At 41.1% G+C, this 23290-nt stretch overlaps 2 protein-coding genes across 9 annotated transcripts in view; both read left to right on the top strand.

Moving 5' to 3' along the window:
* Positions 1–2298: 2298 nt before the first annotated feature.
* LOC108026773 (venom metalloproteinase 3) overlaps positions 2299–23290 on the top strand; it is a 47173-nt gene continuing 26181 nt past the window's right edge. For all 8 annotated transcript variants that reach the window (XR_006367609.2, XM_017097927.3, XM_044091648.2 and 5 more), the window contains exons 1-4: positions 2299–3327; positions 9108–9228; positions 15151–15603; positions 23104–23199. Coding sequence is in view for 7 of the 8 variants with exons in the window: in XM_017097927.3 (XP_016953416.1) it covers positions 9160–9228; positions 15151–15603; positions 23104–23199 (618 nt within the window). In the remaining variant the exon portion in view is untranslated. The remainder of the gene's footprint in view (positions 3328–9107; positions 9229–15150; positions 15604–23103; positions 23200–23290) is intronic.
* On the top strand, positions 10059–10920 carry LOC108026775 (S-phase kinase-associated protein 1). Its single transcript, XM_017097928.3, has one exon. It carries the CDS (start codon positions 10245–10247, stop codon positions 10776–10778), a length of 534 nt encoding a protein of 177 aa, XP_016953417.1. The 5' UTR covers positions 10059–10244; the 3' UTR covers positions 10779–10920.

Below are 23290 nucleotides of genomic sequence, written 5' to 3'. Positions count from 1 at the left end.
TCTTTTGATGTCTTTTATGTATCATTTGTGTGTGTTGACGCCTCGTTAGCTCTTGCCATATGTTTTGTGGGAGAGCAGCGGGGATTACAAGCTGGATCCGATGATCTGTTAACCTCTTTATCGGAGATTCGTTTCCCAGCTGCGGTTGCCCAACGCTCCATCTTTCTCCACCTCTTTTTGCGTCCAATTTTTGGGTTACCGATGCGGGCAGATTGACATTGACCCTTTGACTTGACATGGATAAATATATATATGTGGGGATGGGGACGGGCAATGAAAAACTCATGGTTTGATTGATCGAACAATGAATCACATTTTCTTCAATGACCTACAGGCTTTTATTGCCAAGCCTAAAAAGTCGCAAAAGGTACGATAAAGGTTCAGAACAAAAATGTCGGACCTTCGGAATTCAGTTAAGACTGAGATAAATAAGTTATGTATGACAACATATATCAGCTATAGGTCATTAGTGGCTTGCAAAAGCCAGTCCTTTGGAGAAATGGCTCGGAATAAATGCATTATTTTGAATTTAAAATGTGTAACAATCACACAACTCATTCAACCTCTTCTGAGGAAAAAAAAACACGTTTAGGGGTCAACAATTTCGAGCCTGACAAGGAGCGAGAACAATTGTCAAAAAGCCAAGAGAAAATGTGTCAAATAATACCTAATGCATGCGGTGTCAACCGAAATGCGATGCACTGTGAGAAAGACAAGTTTCAGCCAATAAACAGCGCAAATTTAAGGTACTGTAAACAAATGCATAGCAATTAACACGAAATCCGCATAAAAGTAATGAGTTCAATTGCCAAAACGAAACCTGTTCGGCAACGCTTAAAGACCGGTGATTAGGGGGAGGGATCGGGCTTGGCTTGCAATTCACAGCTCATTAATAGATGGGTATCTGTTAGTTCGAGTTAAATGTCGCCTGAAATGTTACGCTCAGATGTGGGATCTGCATGGGTTGCTTGCCGCTGTAAATGAGGTCGATGTATTGCGCGGTATGGGAGGTGGGAGGATGAGTCTCGAGATCTCGGATCCCACATCTCGTGTGCCTCCGTTGAGTCACCCGAGAGGTCGGTTCATTGCCGTTTCACCCAGAAAGCATTTGATTATCCTGACCATCCACAGCTGCCGGGCTTACGTAGACGGTTCACTGTGCCGCGATTTTACTCGGAACCCGGCCCATTGAGATCTTCACATCGATCTCTCAATGTGTGACAATTACCTTTTTAATTGGCCCAGTTCGAATGGACCGACTTGATCTTAATATTTTAAAGGCCTCGTATATTCACGTGGGAGTTAAATGAGTTTTATCAACGCGTACATAAGCAATTTTGCAGCCCCACTGCCATTGAACTTGGTGTGAATGAAACGATTTTTCTAACACTTTTGAAAAATGGTTTTGCCTGCTTTGTCTTTGACTTGGATTGGGGGAAGTGCCGCGAATGGAATTTCAGATTGGATTGCCGAAGTGGTTTAATCATTAAGAGATTTGGGCATAGAATTTTCAGACAAGGCCTTCAGAGTAAACTAGGTCATTAAAACAGGTAAGGAAATAATGCAGGTCTAACAAACGAAATTTTGAGATCAAAAGCGACTTAAGCTAGTTTTCTCTGTTGAGCGAAACATAAACATAAATATATTTTTTTTTAAAGTGCCTTAAACCCATCATAGGATTAGTCCACGATTACAGATATGTTCTGTTCTCGATGGGGATATGGTAAGGTATGGACCTTACAGCTAATCACTTTTTCAGATCGACCTATCACTGCTATATATCAACCGTTAGACGTGGATCACGATTGTGGGAAGATGATTAGTTCTACACCCGATTTCCCGTACTAAGTGTCGGCGATGTCAATGCCCAAATGACACCTTCTAATTAATTCTGCATTCGATTCGCCGATTAAACAATGCCAGTTGTCTCAGAACGCTCGTAACATTTTCGCTGCGAAAATGCCCGCCCAAAGATTAATTAAAGCGAGTCTTTACAACATCATCAGGTGGGTTTCACTCAAAGAGTCATTCAACGGCGACTGGGGTGGAAATGGGGCTTGAAACTCACTCGAAAGCTGGCTCAGAGCGAAGCTCGAACTATGGAACGAAAAATGCAAGTGTTTTATGTTTTCGCTTTCGTTGGGGAGCTTTCAAGGCTTTTGGCTTGTGGCCAGCAGATCTAGCAGCTCGGTTTTGGCCCAAAGCTCCGCTCTCGGTCCGCCGATGGTGCCGTCCCGCTCTGGCAGCCAACTTTGGATCGGCTTTGGACTCTGTGGAGCGTTCCAAGCGATCGTTAACTTTAGTGTGCGCCGACCTGTTTCCGTAGACGGCCACAAAAAACCGTCAAAGACCTAGCCACCAACTGCTCTGGACTGCGATTTCGTTTTCGAGAGACGGTCTCCAAAATACATTTTCGAAAAATTCCCAAAAGTGACTGTCAGCCAGCTGGAAAATAAGTACCCGTATAGTCGATCTTCAACAAGATCGGCGGGACTGTGACGTCGGCGTGGCTCAAAAGTGCAATCGTTCCCCCGACAAAACAAAGCTCAGTTTGCAATCGCCCGCCCGTTTCACCCCGTTTTCGTAATCGCATCGTGCAAAAAGAAAATCAAAAAGTTATTAAAAAAGTGAATCTGGCCACTGGCATCCCGCTCGCACTCCCAGCCACTCGTACCGCCGCATCGACGCCGCCGTCGCTGTCGCCGCGCTCTCCATTGTTTATGTTTTTTTGTGTTCTTCCCCCGAGAAGGCGGGGAAGTAATGATAAAAGCAATGCGCTCGCAATGAAACGAAATTGAGTGAAAAATAAATTTCGTTTACAAAAAATCCAGCGAAAAAAGGTAAAATAAAAAAGTTACAAGCGAATGAGAAGAAAAAATTCACTGCCAAGCAAATTTCACGCCGTATTTAATCTTTGCTCACTGACCGCCTCCAGCTTAATCGCTGCTCGTCTTTCTTTCTGTTCTGTTCCGTTCGCGATCGCGAGTGTTCCGTGCCCCGATTCTGGATACACAGCTCCGGCTCTGCTCCCAGTAACGGCCACCGATCTAATCCGACCACGATCCGGCCCAATCCCATCTTTGCATCTCCAATCTCGATTCTCGATTCCCGGGCTGTGTGTTCTGGAGACATCCGCGTCGCGTTTTTCACACTCAGAACAGCACTCGGAACAGCTATCGTTGAAGCTTGCCATCTAAACTTGAGAGATCCAAATCACTTCGCATCGATAATGATAGTGCCCTGTGAACGCATATGAAAGTGCTGTAGAAAACTTAAAAAGCCCATAGAAGTCCGTTTGGCCAGTGAAGCGAACAGGATCAAACTTAGGTGAGTTCCGTGGAAAGACTTGCAAGAATTACAAAAAATAATACAACTTACTAGGTGAATGATTAAAATAGAAATCAGTGTTCTGTAGAGTACTTTTAAGGCTCACTAGTAAATTTGGTTTCATCTGATTCTTCAAGGCTCTTTTTAAAATAGATTTTGTAAAGTTTTTCAAAAACTTTTAAAAATATTAAGATTGTATTAAATCTTTAGTTGGAAATTTTCCATAACTTCTTTTTGTAGCTTACAAACTCCTTACTGAACATTTTAAACAATTTCGAAAATAATTCTTTAGCAATTTTGGAAGACCAAATTTTGTAGAGATTTATTTCTAAAAACCAAACTCTTATCGGTTTTCTCCAGTTCCTTAATTGTTTTCTATCACAAACCCAAACAAAAATCAAACGTGTTTTGGCCAGCACATGGCACTCCAGCAAAGCCATATAACCCGTAGTTTTCCTCGGTGTTTGACTTTTGATTATTACTTCATAAAACAAAAAAGTTGTGTTGGCCCCTACTAATTTGCAGACAAGTTTTGGGTCATAATTATTGCTACATACGTGAGTTCGGTTTTGAACTTGCTAAGTGCGGAGTCGCAGAAAAGGAAGTGAAAGAGATATAGGAGTCTTACTTTATAGGGCCCGCTGTCCCTTTAATGTTCCAGAGCGGGAAGCAGATTTCTAGAGCAGGATCTTGAGTCTTGGTCGGGGGTATGTACGTGCATGCGATTGTGTACAAGACTTTTGTCTCGCCGTAGTTCAGCCCACAAAATGGGCTTGTTTCCCAGTTTTAAGTTCAGGCGAGCTGGTTTGGTTTTATATTTTTGTTTCGCTGAAACAACTTTTCGAGCCGACTGGCTGTTGCTGCCTTTGTGGGCTTATTATCGCATTGTTGTTGTGTGAGTTTTGGCTTTGCTGGGTTTTCAGCTGGCTTTTGCGAGCCTCGGATTTTGTAATGTTGCTACAGTTATTATTGCCCGCCACGCTTTGCTCTCCGCACCGCATTTTAGTTATTTCTGCTGCAATTATTGCAGTTTTTGATTTCGACAAAGAGAGTGAGCGGGCGAGAGTGGTAAAAAGCGAGAGCTTTGAGCTTTCGGATCGGCCTTTGTTCGACTATATGCCCGATATCCATCGATTTGCCACTTTCTATGCTATTGATATTCTTTGGAAGCCCGTGCCACACCAGCCCTTGTCTGGTTTTCGGATTTCCCATGAAGAGCCGATTATTTGTGCCACTCGATAGCGATCATTCATCAGATTTCGGAGTTCAGTTCGCTTTCAATTCATCTTTATACGCCGTGTTTTGTTTCTCGGCATCTTTTTTAGCCTTTTCATTGACATCGACGAAGACGAAACTCGAGTAACCTGTTTGTTTTTATTTTTATTTATGTTGTTTCAGTCGCCTAGCCACTCAATTTACTTAGTTGTTGTTGCTATTTCAGTTTGCTTTACATTCATGGAATAGTTTGTCGGGGTAGTCAATGTACTCAGCTTAAAGTTTTTTTTTACATACCTCATGATGTTTGGCTGTAAGTAGTTGTGCTACTTAAGTTTTACATTTCATGTAATAGTATTTTAAGTTTTGTTAGAAATTTAAGCTTGGGGACCAACCCAAGTATTCATAACTAATTATTATTATTGTGCACAAAAACGATTAGCTATTAATAGTAATGATGTTTGATAAATTTCTCTTAAACTTCGTATAAAATCTATACATTTTTTATAAACTCTTTGCTGAATTGGTGTTTTAAATTTAACTTTGCCTAAAATCTAAAACGCAGATATACGCGTGTTAATTCATTAGAGGCATGCCCCTAGAAATGCTAAAATCGTTTATTTGTATGCGCTTTTTTTATTAATGCCGAATTCTCGTAAACCCTCAGTCAAAATCCAACAGGTTAAACCTAAAGATTCAAGTAGCCAACGATTGCATTACCATAGGCAATAATCGAAAAGACAATGGCAAATGCAATGGAAATAAAGTTAAAAAACCGTGGAAGCCATCGCACAAATCGAAGCAAAGCTGGAGTCAAACATTTTGGCCGACGTCTTCTTCAATTTCAATTACAATTTCACTTTCATTTTCATGCGGTTTACGGCTTTTCCGACTTCGACCGCAACGCCGGCTGCGACGTCGACGCAGCACGCAATCAGTGCAAGTGTTTGTTGTTGCTGCTGTTAGTTGCATGTTGTAACAGCAACTGGAAAAAACAATTATAACAAGAGCATAAATAATTGCAAGAGCAAAAGCCAGAAACGGCGAAAAACAGGAGCAAATATAAAATTCCGAAATATATTTTCAAGTTTTTAGTAGTATTTTATAAAATTGCATGTTCTTTGTGTAATAATTTATTTTCCTCTGCTTTTTTGCCTGTCATTGCGGACTTATCTTTAGATTTAATTAGTCTCGCATATTACGTATACGCAGCACTGTTGGTTTTTGCCTTTTCTTCTCTGCTGTGGCTTGCAATTTTTCAATATTTGCGCATTTTATAATGGCATTTTAATTAATATTTTGTAGGGGGAAGAAGAAAAAGACTCTTCAAACTTGTTTTGGTCATGTATCCGTTTCGATCCCCGCCTTCAGCACATTACGTATACGCACCATGGGTCTGGCCAGGCCTTTGTTGTGTGCAGAACTCTGTCGGATGGTCTTGGCCAACCGTCTAATATACATAAATGAATAATATGCTTTGGAACAGATGGCTTAGCCAAACATTTCCAGGCATTTTTAACGCGGCCCTGAAACTAGTTTAGAAGCCATGATCTTCGATGGATTATGTCAGCGAACCTAGAATTCAAATTGGGCTCGTTTAAATATTAGTATTTGACATTTGGTCTCACTTTATATCTTTCTGTTCGTCGTTAACTCCATTTGCACAGCTGTTTCTTTGGCTCAGCGTGGACTGCCGAGCTTTCAACAGCCAACAGACGACTCAAGGTGCAGGTTCCCAAAGCAAAGCCACACTCATTGTTTTATCATTATAAAACAATGGCCGAGAGATTCGCTCGCCCTTTTCCACAAAAAAGCTAGCACATACAAATGCAAAAAGTTCAGGTCACAGACATTTTACGTAATCTCCACCTCCACTTGATCGTTGTCTGCAACTTGCAGCGGAATTGTCGGTGAAATATCAAGAAAAATTTATTATCTCTTGTGCAAAACACACAGTTCACAGTTGAACTTTGTTATGTCACCTGTTGGCCGATTTATGTGTGATCCAGTTTCGGCTTTTGTCTGCGAAATGGGCTCGCTGCGTCACTCATACGCCGTGCGATCCCTGCGTTCTGTGAGCCAATGTCACTGGTAGATAGCCAAGCGATAAATGGGGGAAATGGGTTCATTATCAAGCCAAGTGGACGGCTACTGAGTCAGGTGCTGACACAGGTTCCCCGCGCCGATTATCTGTGCACAGAAGCCGCCGAAAAAACCAGCTGTTTGTCCGACAGTCCGGAGAGAGGTGCTGGCCAACAACTGTCAATGTCAATTTAAACTAAAACGCTGACGCCCTCCAAACGAGATCGAGACAACGAGCTTACAACAGAGCCGGGCTCAGAGGGTTGTGTCAGCAAATTCATTAAGAAAGCCAAAGCCAAAGCAAGACTCAGGCAACACGCAAAAAATTCCCATAAACCGAAACAGACGCTGACTTTATGGTAAAAGCAAAGGCTACCAAAACCCACAGAAAAAACGGGGGAAAAAAGTAAAATGTATGCGGCCAAGCGGCATAATTATGCGGAAGCTGACAATGCAACTTGCTTTGCTGTCTCCTCGTTTCGGTTTTTGGCGGTTTTCGGTTTTTGGCACAATTCCATTTCCATTTCCACACTTTTGGGCCAGCTTCTGTTTGAAATCGGTTGACATCTGATGATGCGTATCTTTTTATTTATCTATGCTTTTTGCTTGGCCCGTAATTATATAAAAAATATATGAACGGGAATTATGCAAGCCTGAATATAAATCAAAAAACAGTTTTGCCATAGCCATAACCTTGAGCTAGCTGAGACTCAGATTTATGCATGCCCACATATGGCAAATGATTCGACCCTAATCGACCTTAATTATGCAAATGATAGACCGAATGGAGCGAGCATCTTGCCTCATAACTGTTTCTCCGATTCGGTCTGATTTGGTGTGTATTGTAAAATATGAATCGGAATATAAACAAGCTTATTTGCGGTCACGTTTGGCTTAATGATTTATAAGTATTCAGTTTTCTGTTTTATCTATGTGCATTCGAAATTTCCTGATAATTTGGCATGCAGCCACTGCACATTACTTTGGGTTTCGCTTAACACTCGTCACTGCTCTAAATACGTTTTCTTTCTGGGGTGAAAGTCTTACCTTGACGGTTGCCAAATTGCATATCAGTTGCCTTTGGTGCTTTTCTTAGGAGGGTTATGCGACCAGAGCACGTGTCAAACGCCCTTTGGTCAACATAGATTGAGATTTGTAGTTTTTAAGCTTAGTGAAAAGATTCGAGTTGGTTTAAAGGGAAACCAAATGTTCTTTTGTAACTTATTCTTGATCGGCTATCATGCCAATTAAATCAAGTTCGTGTTCTAAGTCTTTTGTTTCGTAAATGATATATGGAGTGGAATGGAACAGCATGAACTGAAATGATTTGGAATGAAATGGAATGGAAGGGAATGTAATGGAATCGAATGAAACTGAATTTAACTGAAAATGGAATTCTAAATGGAAGGTGTTGCTTAAAAGCTGTTTGGGAATCCCTTAAAACCATCGCCAAACTTGGCTTTCATTTCCGCCCACCAATCATTATTTTACAAATGTATACTGAGAAAATTGCACTTTCTTTGGGCTGACTTACAATTTGTAGCAATCCATGAGTAAATCTGGTTGGGGCATTGCCCTTGGGCTGTGTTCCACCCATTTTTGGCGATTGCTTAGCCGAACATTTCATTACGATTGATGATGATTGATTCGCCGGCGAGACTTTCTTCGACTTTAAGTGGGCCACGGCAGACCTTGCAGCATGTTGCATGCAAATTGTGCAAAACCTTCGGGGATATAAAATGTCATGCAATTTGTCGTAAATGCCGCTGAGAAGTTGCAACATGAAATTGCAGCTGCCGCTGTTGTATTGTTGCTGTTGTCTCTCTTGTTGCATTTGTTGCCGTTGGTCAGTTCTGTTTGTTTTCTTGGTTGGTTTGTCAAAAGGTTTGGCCATGTTGTTGCTCGGCCACTGGATACGATGGATGCGATGGATGCTGTTCGCCTCTTGCCACGCATGGCTGCATCATTATTGACAATTAGCCGCCTTCGATGCCGGGCGGATGTGCAACTGCAACTGCAACAGCAATCAACAGGGCCGGACAAGATTGTTTTAGAGCCTCGAGGCTGCTTCTTGGCCTTATGCAATAATTAATTACTCGGCCAGCGGGCCAGAAAACTAGGTTTTCTTTCTACAAAAATAAAAGTAAATATTAATTGAGGCAACAACAAGCGCTATGCGTTGCAACAACAGATGCTTACTGTACTTGTTTTACAAACATAATGCCCATTTGAGCATGACGAAGACAGGTTTGTGTGCAGGGAAATAATGGTTATGTGGCGATGAGGTGGTAAAACTATGTTTTTGGAAATAAATATTTTGCATGCTGCAATTGCGTGAAGAGGTTGGGAAAGAAGCGCTAAAATATGCCTTCCTTTGACCTTTTTCAATAGGATACCACATTTGCCATGATTATAAGTTTTAAAGTACCCAAAACTTTTATTTCACCTTACTACATAATTTTTTCTCTCGTATTTCTTTACAGTTTAAGCATTTTTAAGGATAAAACTATTACCCTAGGACACCGGTTCAGTAAGATGTCCGCAACATTGGTCCTAATCACAGCGCTCCTCTTGGCCAGCACAATATGCCAGGCCCTGCCAGATGTAAGTACCCTGAGAAGTCCAATGCCACTGATTTCGGATCACGTTCGGTCGGACTCCAAGAACCCATCAATCAATTCAATGCGATAAACTTAACCCTTGGGGCAGCCGAAGTACTTAAAGCCAGCTGTTAACGGTTTGGACAACAAAAAAACCCAGTCAGTCAGCGGTTTCATTGTCATTCGCATTGTGCGTAATTAGCATTTCAAGAAATACAAAAACATTTTTTGTATATTAATTAAATTACAAAACAGAGCGGAGAGCCGAAGAGAGTCGTCGTTAGAAATAAAACATTGGCATTGTGCTGTGGCCCGGGTTTCTGACTGCGGCTGTATGGGTATATCTCATTGAAACTCAGCTCAGCTTTTGTTTTGTTTGGTTTTGTTTTCAAGAAAAAGCTCGGCCAGCAAAATTATGGCCAAGGTCAGACGTAAAAAGTTCTTGTAATTATTCCGAGTGAATTTCAGTCTGTCTCCCCCCCATTTTGTTTACTTCTATTTTTATTACCAACACTTTTTGCTGTCGTTGGTTAATTGTAAGTCGCCTTCACTCTTTCTCTTTCATTGTCACTGTTTTCCGCTGTTGCGGAGGTTATGGTTTAACTTTGACTGAGGAAAATTTCATGATTAAAGCTGCTTCAAGGTAGTTTGTATTTGATTGCCAATTCCGTTTTGAATTTCCTGCACAGAGCGAAAAAAGAGTTGTTTTAATTAAGCTATTCATATTTTAACAATAATGTTTATTAATTAATTTAATCTTTTATGATTAATTTAACTAGAGATGTAGTAGTCCTGTAGTTTTAGTTTCAAGAAAATGACAAGAATAAAAGTATTAGTGGTTCCTTAAGTTTTCCTTAAGTCATATTCAACTTTTTCTTTACTGATCCGTATCAAAACAATTTCGTTGTTTTACAAAATGTCAATATTTCTCTAATTATTGATACCGAAAAGTAGGCTAAACGTTTCCCAGTCTAAATCCTAACAATTAAAGAGCAAATCGACTGCCAAGTCGAATCAAGAATGGTGCTCCTGGAGACAAGGGATGGCAGGATTATTCGAGCGAGTCTGGACCTGCTCGAGCGATCCTTGGTAATGGGTGAAATGTGCCGCGTTGGCGAGCACTCGGAGGATGAGGATTTCCTTATCCCGGTGCACGGCATTCACAGCGGTGTTCTGCTGAAGATCCTCCTGTGGACCCAATACCACAAGGGACATAAAGAGCCCGCCTGGGTGTCCAAAAACGAACCTCTTTCTGCCGAGGATATTGACATTCAAACTTCCGACTGGGACAAGGAGTTTCTGCGCGTGGATATCGAGCACGTTTTGGAGCTGATGGAGGGCTCCAACTACCTGGACATCCCCTGGCTGTACAAGCTCTGTGCCCAGAAACTAGCTTTCTACAGTCAACGAAATACTGTGTCCCAGGACAGCAAGTATTCGAAGATGATACCATTGTGGCAAGAGTTCCAGGCCCTCTCCAATGAACAGACCGTAGACTTAGAGGATGAAAAGAACACCTTTGATTCATTTGAAATTGAAAATTTATTAACTTAAAATTCAAGAAATCTATTCAGATCCAAAATTAGTTGGCGACACCTAGTCAGGGTTGTACTTATTATTTCAGAAATTAAATGAAAACATGAAGTTATACAGACTCAACTAAATATACAAGACAAAGATCGACTTTCAGCGACAATATTAATTTTTTATAATTATTTTAAAGCAGCTAATTTATTAAGCTATTTTAAAGGTATGAATTTTAGCTTAAAATTGCTTGGGTCTTTTTATTCTAGTATGCCAAACTAGTCCCAATTAAATATTTCTACATACTTTCAAAATATTATTTTTTAATGACCCTGCGAAAACTAGGGTGTTTTTTTTTAAATAGACCACGATTTTTCGGGTTGATTTCGGAGCAAGTTCGTGTTGGCGGAGACATCGACCCCTTAGCCTTGCCATAGTCGCATAAATGGCGCTGGCGTAAAAAATGTGCCCCATAAACGACTTCGTCTCCGTTTTTCACTGCAATTAAAGTTGACACGCTACACCAACAACTACGAGAACGACAACAGCAACAACGTTGAGAAACACACTAACAACTTTGACGAGGCCCTTCAAATCCCAGCTGAGCATGAAAAAAGTGATGTAAAAAACCGACTTGAGACATGCAAAACACCATGAGAATATCGATTCGGCTTCGAATGAGTCAGCAGCGTTTGCTGGTCTTGTCTTATTTATTTTTTTGTCTTTTATATGCTGTCAGAAATGCAGAAAAAATATGAGATATCCAAATGTTTGCTGGCCTATCAATTGCCGGCAAATAAATTAAGCCTTTAATTGTGAAATCCAGAATGGTCTGTGGCACGATTTGATGTTGTTTCCTGGGATCGCCGTCGTTTTTCCTTTTGGCTACCGATCTACTCTTTCGGGTTTTGTCTACAGTTTTGCTCTTTGTCACGGCTTGGGTTTTGATTTTATTTTTTTGTTATATTTTAGAGCTGGTTTGTTCTTGGGTCACGTTCTCCCCGCTGATTTTGTGTGTACGTTATAGGAGAATCGGGGGAATGTCAGTGAATGAGTAATTGGTGGTTGATTAAGAGATTATGCAAGCGAAATATATAACTTCGGTATTGAAGAAGGGAAATAAGTATAGATTATATTTATTTTTAAACAGTTTAAATAGAAATCTTACTACACTTTGCTAAGGCGGTAAAAACGCTTTTTTTTATTGGTGTATATACTTACCCCCATCTGCGATTGAAACAAATCCCCCAAAATTGGAATTCGCATTAGACACAACCCATGTCGTAACACCCTGAACTTTTCACACTTTGTTAATCGCTGGCATAAACACAAAATCCAAAAACGAGAGAAGTAAAAACCTGAAACCCTAACGCCGACAGAAGCGGTTGCTAATTTCCGCCGCTTGTCAGCCGTGGCGACAAGGTCAACACACCCAAATCCAAGGAAATGGAAGGAAATGAGACGATGCCGCAGACGAGTTTGCAATTTGGTGAATATTTAACAGACCGCGACCAAAGCCCAAGCCTCGAAAAACTTTGAAGATGATGGCTCTGGCAAGTGAATAATTTCTTTGTATTTGACTGACTGCGCGAAAGGTCGAGTGACACTCTTTCGAGCGTCTGCCGCTGTTGACTTTGACCGGCTGGAGAGAGAAAAAAATGAAAAAGAGTGGAAAACAATTGCACAACAAACACTGCTGGCCATAAACAGTGTATTGGCCTCAACCAGAGCCAATTTGAAGCACACTTTTTGCGTTAATACGGCGGCTACACCTTTTACTTTGACTTGACTCTGGTTGCACTTGGTCGCCACCGCCACCGCCGTCGAAGCTGGATCGTCGTCATGCCGGTTAAAGCGCGTTATAGTACTCACAGTGCCGTACACCGGGCGTATGAGTAATCTCGCACAATTTCAGTAATTGCCCGCGCACCAGCAGCCCCAGCAAACATCGAGCAGCACCAGCAACCCAGCTAGCCAAACAGCCGAATAGCCATACAAATTACGAACAGCGCCAATTTCACAACATCCGTCATTGCACTCGGCCAAAACCGAAAATAAAATCAAACTTAAGCTTGGACAAATAGCTGGGTAAACAGCAACTTAATGGCAAACGGTGCCAACCAATCGAATCAAATGACAATTTCAGCTAGGGCTGGATTTGCTTCGGTGGATTTCTAGATTCGGTTCTTAATAAACTATAATTTGCCGAGAGTCTTAAGAAATACAACACTAAGTACAGAGACTCACTTAAGCATATAATAAAAGAAGTAATAATATTTGTATTACAAAAACTCAGAAAGACAACCCAAAATGTTATTAATTTCTAAATCAGAATCCAGAAAATAATAATTCAAAAGTAATTTTATTACTGATTGGTTAACAACAACCAAGATTAATAGCTACTATACCAGTAAAAGGAAAAATTCCAAAGACGATTTATTAAAACATAATTTTAATTAAACTCGCATTTATTCTTCAAAATTTTAATTCAGCAAATTTACAACACTTAAGTGCCAGCAATTATGTTTCTTATTTCGTTGCTTTTCCACTTCTTTCAACACCTTTAGAGCTGTAATTGGCGATGCCTATCAATGATTTACATAATGTTTAAGCCATTTTGGTCATTTAAGAGTTTTTCCGCCTGAAAAGCTATGAACCTTCGGAAGCCCTGGTTCTCCAATCGCCGCTGGTGATCTTGTTCGCTGGATGCCGCCTTTTTTGCATAATTCGTAATTGCTGATCGTAGTTTTTTTTCTCTCTCATTTGTTTTTAATTGCGATTAATTGGCCACAAGGGCCAGAGAGCTAAGTGTTGATTGGTGTTTGGGTGTGGTCGCCAGGCCAGGAGATTTGCATACGGCGAGAGGGCAAGAATAATTGTATTTGCTGCAGGTGCAAAACTTTCCAAATGTGGCCGGCCAAGAGCCCTAAAGCCGGGAATTGCACTCAACTCAACGCGATTTGACTCGCAACAATTGCACTCGAGTGGCGAACTCAACGCCTCATCGAAAGAGTAGCGGGTCTTTTATTTTCCTTTCTCAAGCCGCAGTTTCACTTTCAATGGGGCGACGACGACGACGATGGCAAAAGTTGCTCAATGCGACCCCAAACAGCTGGCTCCTGCTGAAGAAACACGTTTCAAATGAAAGTAAAAACTCTTTGGCATTGTGCCGAGCGTCTGGGGCGAGCGTCTGGCTGGTTTTTCTTCTGCCGTTTGTTCACCTGCCAACTTTCCGCTTGGCTTTCAATTATAGAAGAATTATTGAGCTCGCCTTACGGTTATGTCCGGCAGTGTCATCATCTTGGCTCAGCACTTCTTCGGCTCGCTTAACTGTAAAAGTGAATCTTGTACTTTGGCCAAGACAACCGGCTATCTTGTTTGCCTTCGTCTTGGTCTGGTTTGGTTTTTGTGTGGTGTGCTTCTTTTTCGGCTGTTTTTTGTCCGGCGCTGTCGTCATTTGCTGCAATTCCGTTTCTGACTCATTTTAGGCCATTTTGGGTAAAATAAATGCAAGAAATTTGCCTAAATTGCAGACCCCTGGCTGGCAGCAAGTTCGTTGCCTGAGTCTTTTGTTTTTGCGCCTGCCTCTCGGACGTTGTTTAAGGAAATTCTACTCTTGCTTTGACCCTGTAACAGATCTGGTTGGTGGTAACTGCTGCTGATTGGATTTCAAGTGAGATGCTGATCTAGCAGATAAATAAAACGGAAATGCAATGGAAGTACAAAGAAAAAAACCAAAAGACTGATGGATGTAGAATGTCATTTAGAACAGTCAGCTAACTAAGCTGTGAATGTTTAAAGTGGTTCATAATTGATTTTGAAGTATTTCATTTATAAATTTAAACTTAGGCTGGAATTTCCACTCCACTCTTTGCGGCTAAGCATACTGAATAGAAGAATACAGCTATTTATAAGCTCTGACAATAGCACACAGATTAAAAGCCCATTAATAACAATATGAGATTAATTTGATTTTAATTGAAACTCGCAATAATGTTTATAAAGAAAAAGTTTACACGCAAGTTGGAGAGGCTTGCTGTTTGATGTTTGTTTTTGCTTCTTGCCCGGTTCGATTCGAATCGTTTGATTCGGAAATACTTAAATACATGCGTCTGCACACAAATAAATCTATCAAACGCCGAATTGACCCTGACCCAGTTAGCGAAGATACTCAAAGCCCAGCCGAGTTCGGATTTGGCTTTGGCTTTGGCTCTGGCTTAGTCGTTAATCTCCAGGTAGCTCTTGAGGGGTCCAATGCAAACACGAACCGAACAAACACTCGATTATTGCATTGAATTATTGATAATTTTTCAATTATCCACTGACAATTGCTACAATTTGTTGTCATTGCCCATGGGCAACTAACCTGAATTCGTTTGTTTTCTCTTTCCCATTTTTCCAGCTGCACAAACAAATGTCGCCGGAGCAGCTGCAGTCAGTCTTCCACGTGGACAACCACGATGCAGTGCCGCACTACGAGCTCGTCCAGCTCTTGCACCATGAAAACCACAACTACAACCACCAGCGACGGCGGCGGAGCATCGGCGAGAGGGCAAAGGTCAACGCCGCCCTGCCGCCCCACCACGTGAAAAAGGATCTCAGCAAGAATGCCTACTACAGCGAGCTGAAGCACGAGGCCATGGCCTCGGGCGGCAACCACCTGTTCGGACCGGAAGTGAGTGCCATCAAGTCGCACAACGTGTCCTTCAGCGCCTTCGGCAAGGCCATGAACCTCAGCCTGCGCGCCACCCAAGGACTCTTCAAGGGCGCGCCCCACCAGCTGCGCATGTGGACGGTGGGCAGCGAGCCCAACGCCACCCACGGGCTGGACCTTCAGGAAATCGCCCACGAAGAGGTGAGTTTTAATTTACATTTTTAAATTACCTTAATAGTAATAAAATTATTTTAAAAAAATCGATGACGTTAAGTCTGTTAGGAAATGATGCTTTGAAAATAAGAATTTGGTTAACTTACAAATTTCAAAGAATGCCTTCTTTATACCTTCCTATGGAACACCAAGACCAGAAAATAAAGTATTTAAAAGTATCATTTGACTTATCGAAAAAGTTAAGTCTGTTGGGAGACTCGAACTTTAAATATTAGAATATAAATTACCAGAGTTTTTAAATTGTTCCTATAAAAACACGTTCCTTATAGCTTCTTGATATGAAATAAAAGTTCAGATTATAAAAGATGAAATAAATCAAAGCACATTTAATACAAAAAACATTAAAATTAATACCATTTTACTACAATATTTGAAGGCACTTATTTATATATTCACTTTTAAGTAATCTTTATTTTAAATAAAAACCATATTTCATACGTAACATATCGTAACGTAGTCCTCCTTCATGCCCATTTTAGTTAACACCACATTTACCATTTCGTGTTTGATTGGCCCTTGTATTTATGTCATATGTTTTCCTGCCCTAAATTGGTGTTTTGTTGTACACATTTTCCTTATAAGTCTTTCTTTTACTGCACTTTCATTGGTTACATCATGGTGGGTATCGTGAAAAAATTACTACGTCGGGTTTTGTTGCGTTTTGCTTTTGTACGCTTTCTGACTTGTCGATTCGCCATACTTCCGCTTGAGGTAGGCAGATATTTTGTTTCAGCTTTTATCGGGCTTTTACAATTTGTTTGGTCTGGGTTTGTTTTTATTTTCGTTTTAAAACGCTTCGCAATGGTTTATTTTTCTGCGTTTTAATTGTTACTGCCTTGCTTGTAAGACCGCTTTTATTCGTATCTAATCAAAGTTAATTGGCCACGTGATAAAAGATTTTCTTTTATAAACACAAACACTTTTGAGCTCACGTTTAATTACATTTCTTTGTTATGCTCGCCTGTTATGGTGAGTGAGAAAAAATAGTCACGAACACGTTGGAAAATCATAAAGTCAAGGACGGACGGAAATCAGCTTAACAGACTTACTCCAGTATGTAACAGGCTTAACCTCTTTTATTTTCTATTTCAATTCATATTTCGGATAGGCTTAAATTACACATGCATACAATGGCCCAAAAGTATTAATATTTACTCTGTCCACCCACAAGTTCCAATAAAATTCAGCCAGATGAGCTGAGCCATGAACGTGACTTTTTTGTAATTACCGATAAAGTTCACTTTCTTTGGGCGCCGAACGCCTTTTCATGGCTTGTTTGTGTATATAATTTAATTTTCCATTTACCCATTATTCATGCTGCTTTTTTCTGCGCTGCAGTGGGCGTGTTTCTTGCCTACGAAGTACAATCAATTGATCGCACTTCAAATTACGAGCCTTATATTCGGCGGATATTAACGCCGACGGGGGAGTGTGGTGGCGGTGGCAGGCACAGCATAATTTTGAATGCAAGACACAACACTTCGGAAATGAAAGTGAAATGTCATGTCAGACGACAGCCGAAAAAGAAATGAACTCGGCGACTCGAACTCTTAAGTCTTTGGACTTTGCCAACTGGGTTTTTGCCTTTTTCGTGATTTATGTGTGATAATTTTGGTTTTAAGCCTGGCACTGCGAAATGCGGAAAGATTCGTTTGACTTTTCCTTCATTTCTAGGGGGATTTTGTCTTCACTTTTAATTAAAAAAGAAATAAGCTGCAGTGTTTTTGGGCATTTTCTGCGCAAGATTGAGTAACCCACGCGAAGGCATTTTCCCCTTTGGATCTTGTGACTTGGCAATTATTTTCGTTTTTTGTTTTTTGGATTTGGACTCATGCCACAACAAATGGCCTCAAGATATAGACCACATAACTACAACAATTTCAATGTTTCCTATGTCGGACTTTTATACATTTTTTTGGTAATGGCGGCACTTTGTCAGAGACCTTCCAACAGCAGTCGAAGGAAACAAAAAATGCCAAGAAAAAACATTTATTCTAATTTCTGACATTCTGTATCTTTTTTGTGCTTTATTGTTTGGCAACCGCAAAAGTACCGAAAAATAATTTTCAGTTGATACCTGGTCTGAAGAACTGACCCCGTTGGGTTTCTGTTGTAACAAAAACCGTTGAGGCCGAGGGAAAAAGTTGCGTTTTTATTATTTGATCGGAAATGAAAAATAAATTGAAAATAAATGAGTAAGGTGCAATCTATTTTTGCTTTGCGGTGTAAATTTCTCTGTTTAACTATGATGAAGGTGGAAACCTTGTTTCGAGCTGTTTCTCCCACCCCGGTACTCTGAAAGTCTTACAACAAGTCAAAGGCAAGCCAAGGAATTAAAAGGCAAACACAAGGCGTTGCTCGGCACTCCCACTGCCGCATTCAATAGATGAAGGCGATAGACCCCACTCAAAGGTCAGTGCAGCCGCAAAAATACCAGAAATAAGCCGAAATGAAAACAAAAGTCGCACAGGTCTCTGAAAAAATGGAAACGACCGAAACGCGGAGCCTGAATCAAGTAAATGGGACTGTTGTACCAAAACGATGATTTGTGTGGGTAGAAAAACTGGGAAAATGTGTAGCTGTTTCTATAGAAGTAGCAAAAAGGGTTCGAATAAGCTTAAAATAAAACTATTACTAGACAAAGTAAATAGTATAGGCTTAGCCTCACACTTACAATTTAATTATAATAATAATAAAATAGTAATAAATGCAATTCCCTAGGGGTTTGCTCGCTTTTCTTGGCTCAACTTCCCCATTGGTTTGGGTAGTAAAACAGAAGGCAACCAGTACCTTGGGTACTTCGATAGCAATCGGCAGACAGTGGACTATGAGCAACTGCTCGTGGATCATGACTGCGGTGAGAAGAACAATCCCCTTTGGCCAGGGCTTGGCCACCTGCCCGCTCGGGACTCGGGTGTTCGCCCATTACCATAAAACGGGCCGCCAAACGAAAGACTTAGGCAACAAACGCGGGCATTGGTGATTCCACCCCCAGCCGCTTTCAATATCTCCCCCACTAGCCGAGGGGGAAGAAAAACTGAAAGCAAACTAATTAAGTTTTCAAAATGCATTTTTGATGGGTGCTAACGCAAAGTGCATAATTAAAAAAGTGTGTGTGTGTACGCCTGCAGTAGTGGGACTGTAAAGGCATTTGCTGCATGCCACACATTAGCTGCCGCCGCTGCACTCGTTTCACAAGACGCAAAATTGTATCTTGTCATTGCAAAACGATTCCAACTTGTTGTCGGCGGCGGTGGAGAAGCATGATTAATGAGCTGGCCGATTTGGCAGCTGAATGAATTCGAAATTAGCTCAGTGTGTCCCACTCTCTCCCTCTCTCTTTAACTATCTTTCTATCTATTTTTTGAGCGCGGGCGATGCAAGTTGCAATTCCGCAAAAAATTAAAAAAACGATGAAAAAACCATGAGGGGTAGCAGGAAAACGTTGCGGCTTAGAAAGCAGTTCGGGCTGCATTTCGCTGGCTCTCCGCTTTTTTTCGCGGCTGCAATCGGTTGCATAATGCCGCCAAGTTGTTGCCACGGCCTGACAGTTTCTGCGGTGGCTGCCATGCTTATGTTGCAGTTTATTGTTAGCGCCGAGCGGCTTGTTGCTTTGTAGCCCTCCCTTTTAGCCGTCATTAGGGCCAAATCGAGGAACTAGCTGGCCAATCGAAGAATCAACTCCCGAACAACTCAATGGGTCACATAATTGCCGGAATAATAGGCAAGTAATGGCCAGATCCAGCCTTGGCATTGTCTTGAAAGCAAAGGCGAGCTGCCAAGAGCAAGTCCAGTTCGACGCGACTCAGGTACAATGCATAATGGTGCGTAATAAACAAGCTAACTGCCAAAGCAAATCCGAAGTTATTATTATGCGCAGCTCGAATGCGGCCAATGCGGCGTATGCGTAACGACGCCAAACAAATCAGCGGGCAAACAAACCAGCAAATGGAACGAACCGACAAAACGCGACGCCCACACGTCGTCTAATGCGTTAATTGTCGGTTAACTTGGCTAAATGGCTCGTGGATTTACGGTGCGTACAGAGCCGAGAGACTGTGTGGGATTCATGCTCGTATTCCACTCGGAAAGTTGGACTTTCGTTTGCCCGTCAGTTCGAACAATGGCAAATTATCGTCTTTTCGCCGGGTTAAGGGCCTGAGACTAATGCCCTAACCTTCTTCTCGCTTCTCGCGGCGAACCAAAAGAGTTCAGAGGCTAATTTTCACTTTGCCAAGTTCGGCGCTCCGGGTCATTTGTGTCTTTCTTCTTTCAACTTTTCGGCTTAATTTGCATAACAAAATTGCCAGAGAAAGAGCCAAAGAAAATGGGCTAAAAAGTTTGAGCCAGGAAGTTGTTAAGTCTTTGGGCTTTTACTTTCGTTTTTGGATTTTTAGGTGGCACAGCGCTGAAGTGAAGCATTTAGGGGGTTTGTTTTTGGATGGCAAGGGCTTTCCACACTTTTTTGCAGCGCCTTTGGATAACTCAGCCCAACAGGAAGAGCTTTCAATGGTCTTTCAACAATTTATACATTTTTAAAGATTCTCTCACCCACGCAACTTTACAGATACTCAAGTCAAGGCTTCTCCAACCTTTCTCAGGTTAAACAAAAACCATTCATTTGAAAACGTTTTAGGCTGAGTGAGACATCAAAATATTTGCAAAAATCAAAGAAAATCCCTTGGGGCAGCCGAGAAATTCACTGCTTACGTAAGACAAGAGCTGCAGCCAAACAATAAAAAGACACAAAACATTCCGGCCAGAGCCTAATCTCCGCAAAGAGATCTGCATAATGTCTTGTAGCCATTTGTAATTAAAAAATTTACGGCGCCATAAATAAAAAAAATGTATATATGGTTCGATTCAATGGAAATGGAACCGAAGTGAAAAAGTCGCAGAAAAAATGCGCGACAGCTAACAATTTACAATTTGCAAGTCAACTAATTAAAATTGCAGTCGCGAGAGAGAGAACAAAATAAGTCAAAATAAGAACAGCAATTGTCAATGGGTCCGTTTCCATTTCCATGCAAAGTGGAGTCAAGAGCAAGCCGAGCGGCGGAATAAGTGGCCAGCTGACAGTTCATAAATACTATATGGCCAAAACACATGGCCAGGCTCCAAGCGTTGACAACTCGGATTCAGATTCGGATTTGGATTCGGGCTCGGATTCAGGCAGCCGAAATACGAAATACGTGTGGTGGCGTGGGGGTCGCCACTTGCCACTTGTTGCTTTGAACTTATTTTTCCACAAGGTCGCCGTGTCCAACTAGCAAATACAACAACGCCGCAACAACCAACCGGCGACAACGACAGCAACAACGAATTAAGCCATAAAAGCCTGCTGCACATGAAAAATTTGAGTGTGTTGCTTTTGCGTGTCCGCACGCTTGGCGGTCACTTGACTAACTTAAAAAACTTAGCCACAACCCCGCCCCATTCTGGACAGCTCAGTAATTCGATCGAGCGATAAATAATTGCTAGATTCTGCCAAATATCTGGGGAGGATTAATAATAGTAACAAATATTTTGTCGGTAATTTCCACTAGAAAAACATATTTCTTTTAAATATTTTAATTAAAACGATAATAATATGACTTGCTTGTTTCACACAAGTATTGATAATAAAATAATAGCTCGTCGAATTTCGTGGAATCTTAGCCAAGCACATAATCCAATATTGATAGGGGGAGTTTCAGGTGGATAAACCCACTTTTTTGCTCATTCCGAGGATACAGAATAATGTGAAGAAATATTAAATGAAGTGAAAGATTAAATATAAAAAAATATCGTGTTCATCTCTGACATTTAAAGAGGCAGGCTAAGCATTTATAAATTGAGAGAAGACTTTTTTAAAATTAATGAATAAAAAGATTTTTTAAATAGATTTGGACAGAGGATTATCATTAAGTTACTTTTATAGATCTGCTGAGATTGGTTCTCTGTTCTCTACTATGGATATCTATCATGGATATCTAGATTTACTTCTGGCGGACAGCTCTCATCAAGCCAAAGGCCATGGGATCTTGGCACCTGGCTTACTTTGATGCATACGAGCGCATATACGTACTGCCATTTATTGCTCCGATCAGGCGTACTGCGATTAGTAACTGTATATTTGGACGCGGGCAGTTATGATTTATGCCTGTAATTTGATAGAGTGCCGGCACGACCAGTTTTCGAGCCTCGGACGCGGTCCAATGCCAAATGCTGCGGCCGATGTCAAGTGTCAGATTACGTTTATTTCGATATTTATTACAGAACCCAATTCAATTGAATGGAAGCGAACTGAATTGAATTGAGTGGTCGGGTTACGCAGGGGCAATTAATTTAATTAGTTTGACCAAAGCGGGACTGAAGATAAGCCGCTGAAATTAGAATTTATGCTAATTCGAGACTAATATCCCCGGGGTATGTGTGCGACGGCTGCCTTGAATTCCGAGCACAAGAAAAATCCGAAACGAATGTCTATGTCACAGGATTGAACGACTGAAAAACCAAGAAACTAAGTCGAAACTAGAGCAGTTGGCCAAATGTCAGAAGCTTAAGCTTTAGCCGGGCAGCAGCACCGTTTTCATGGTCAGTCTAAAGTCTGCCGCGGCACACACGGCGCATGAGTGACGTGCATGCTGAGGCGTCACATTTGCCGACCACGGGCATAAATCAAAGCTCAGTTTACCGCTACGGCCTCAACGGCCCCACGCTCCTCCAGCTCCTCACTAAGTGTCCAGGTCCTCCTACCACCGCCACCTTTTTCTGGCCAAACCAAGCTGCATTTAATTAAATTTACCCGCTAACCACGCGTTTTGTCTTGGTCAACTCAGCTGCGGTGGCCACAAAATATACATTTGTTATACAGCAACAAAAACGACGTCAAAAAGCAAATAAAACAAAACGAAAATTGCTTTAAATTTTTAGTTATGGCCAGCTGCGGCTTGGACTTGTATTTGTTTTACATCTCGCGGAATGTGCAGAATTTAGACCCGTAAAAATGTAAAATGGCTATTTAATTGCGTTTTTAAACAATTTATATTTTATCACCGCAGTGCTGTCTTACATTTATAAAGGCTACTGCGAGCTTATATTATGATTTAAAGAAGTTATTAGTTGTGCTAAAATAAGTAAGGTTACGGGTGTTGTTATAGACACTGTTTATTATATCTGCATTTTTAATTATGAACATAAATCTCCTGAGATGTTTCTTACTTAAAATCCAAGACAACATCATTAATTCAACTTTATTTCCCTATCGCCAAATTAATAAGTATAATATTTACTAATTTGGGGTAGTTTATTCTATAATGATTCACATATTTAATGGTTCATTAATTATATAATAAATTTTACGTATTAAGTATTTATAATTGGGATACAACTTTTCACTTTATGGTATTATTTTAAAGGAATTTATTTATATTAAGAAATTATATTTTCATAATAACTGATATAACTTCTTTCTCTGACTTACAGCACCACAGGAACGAAGTGGGGGAAGTCTTTCAGGATGAGAAGAACATGGCTGCGATCTTGATGCGGCGCCACATGGAAACCGGCGACCTGATAATGGTAAGTGGTCCAGAGCTAAGATCAACAGCTCCACCCCCACCACCTTGCAAGGTCGCCGCGTTGAACTGCAATCAATGAACGTGCCCCGAGA

The sequence above is a fragment of the Drosophila biarmipes genome, chromosome 2R (genome assembly GCF_025231255.1).
Source record: "Drosophila biarmipes strain raj3 chromosome 2R, RU_DBia_V1.1, whole genome shotgun sequence".
Lineage (NCBI taxonomy): Eukaryota > Metazoa > Arthropoda > Insecta > Diptera > Drosophilidae > Drosophila > Drosophila biarmipes.
Note: the sequence above shows the minus strand (reverse complement) of the source record. Positions and strands in the feature narration are given on the sequence as shown.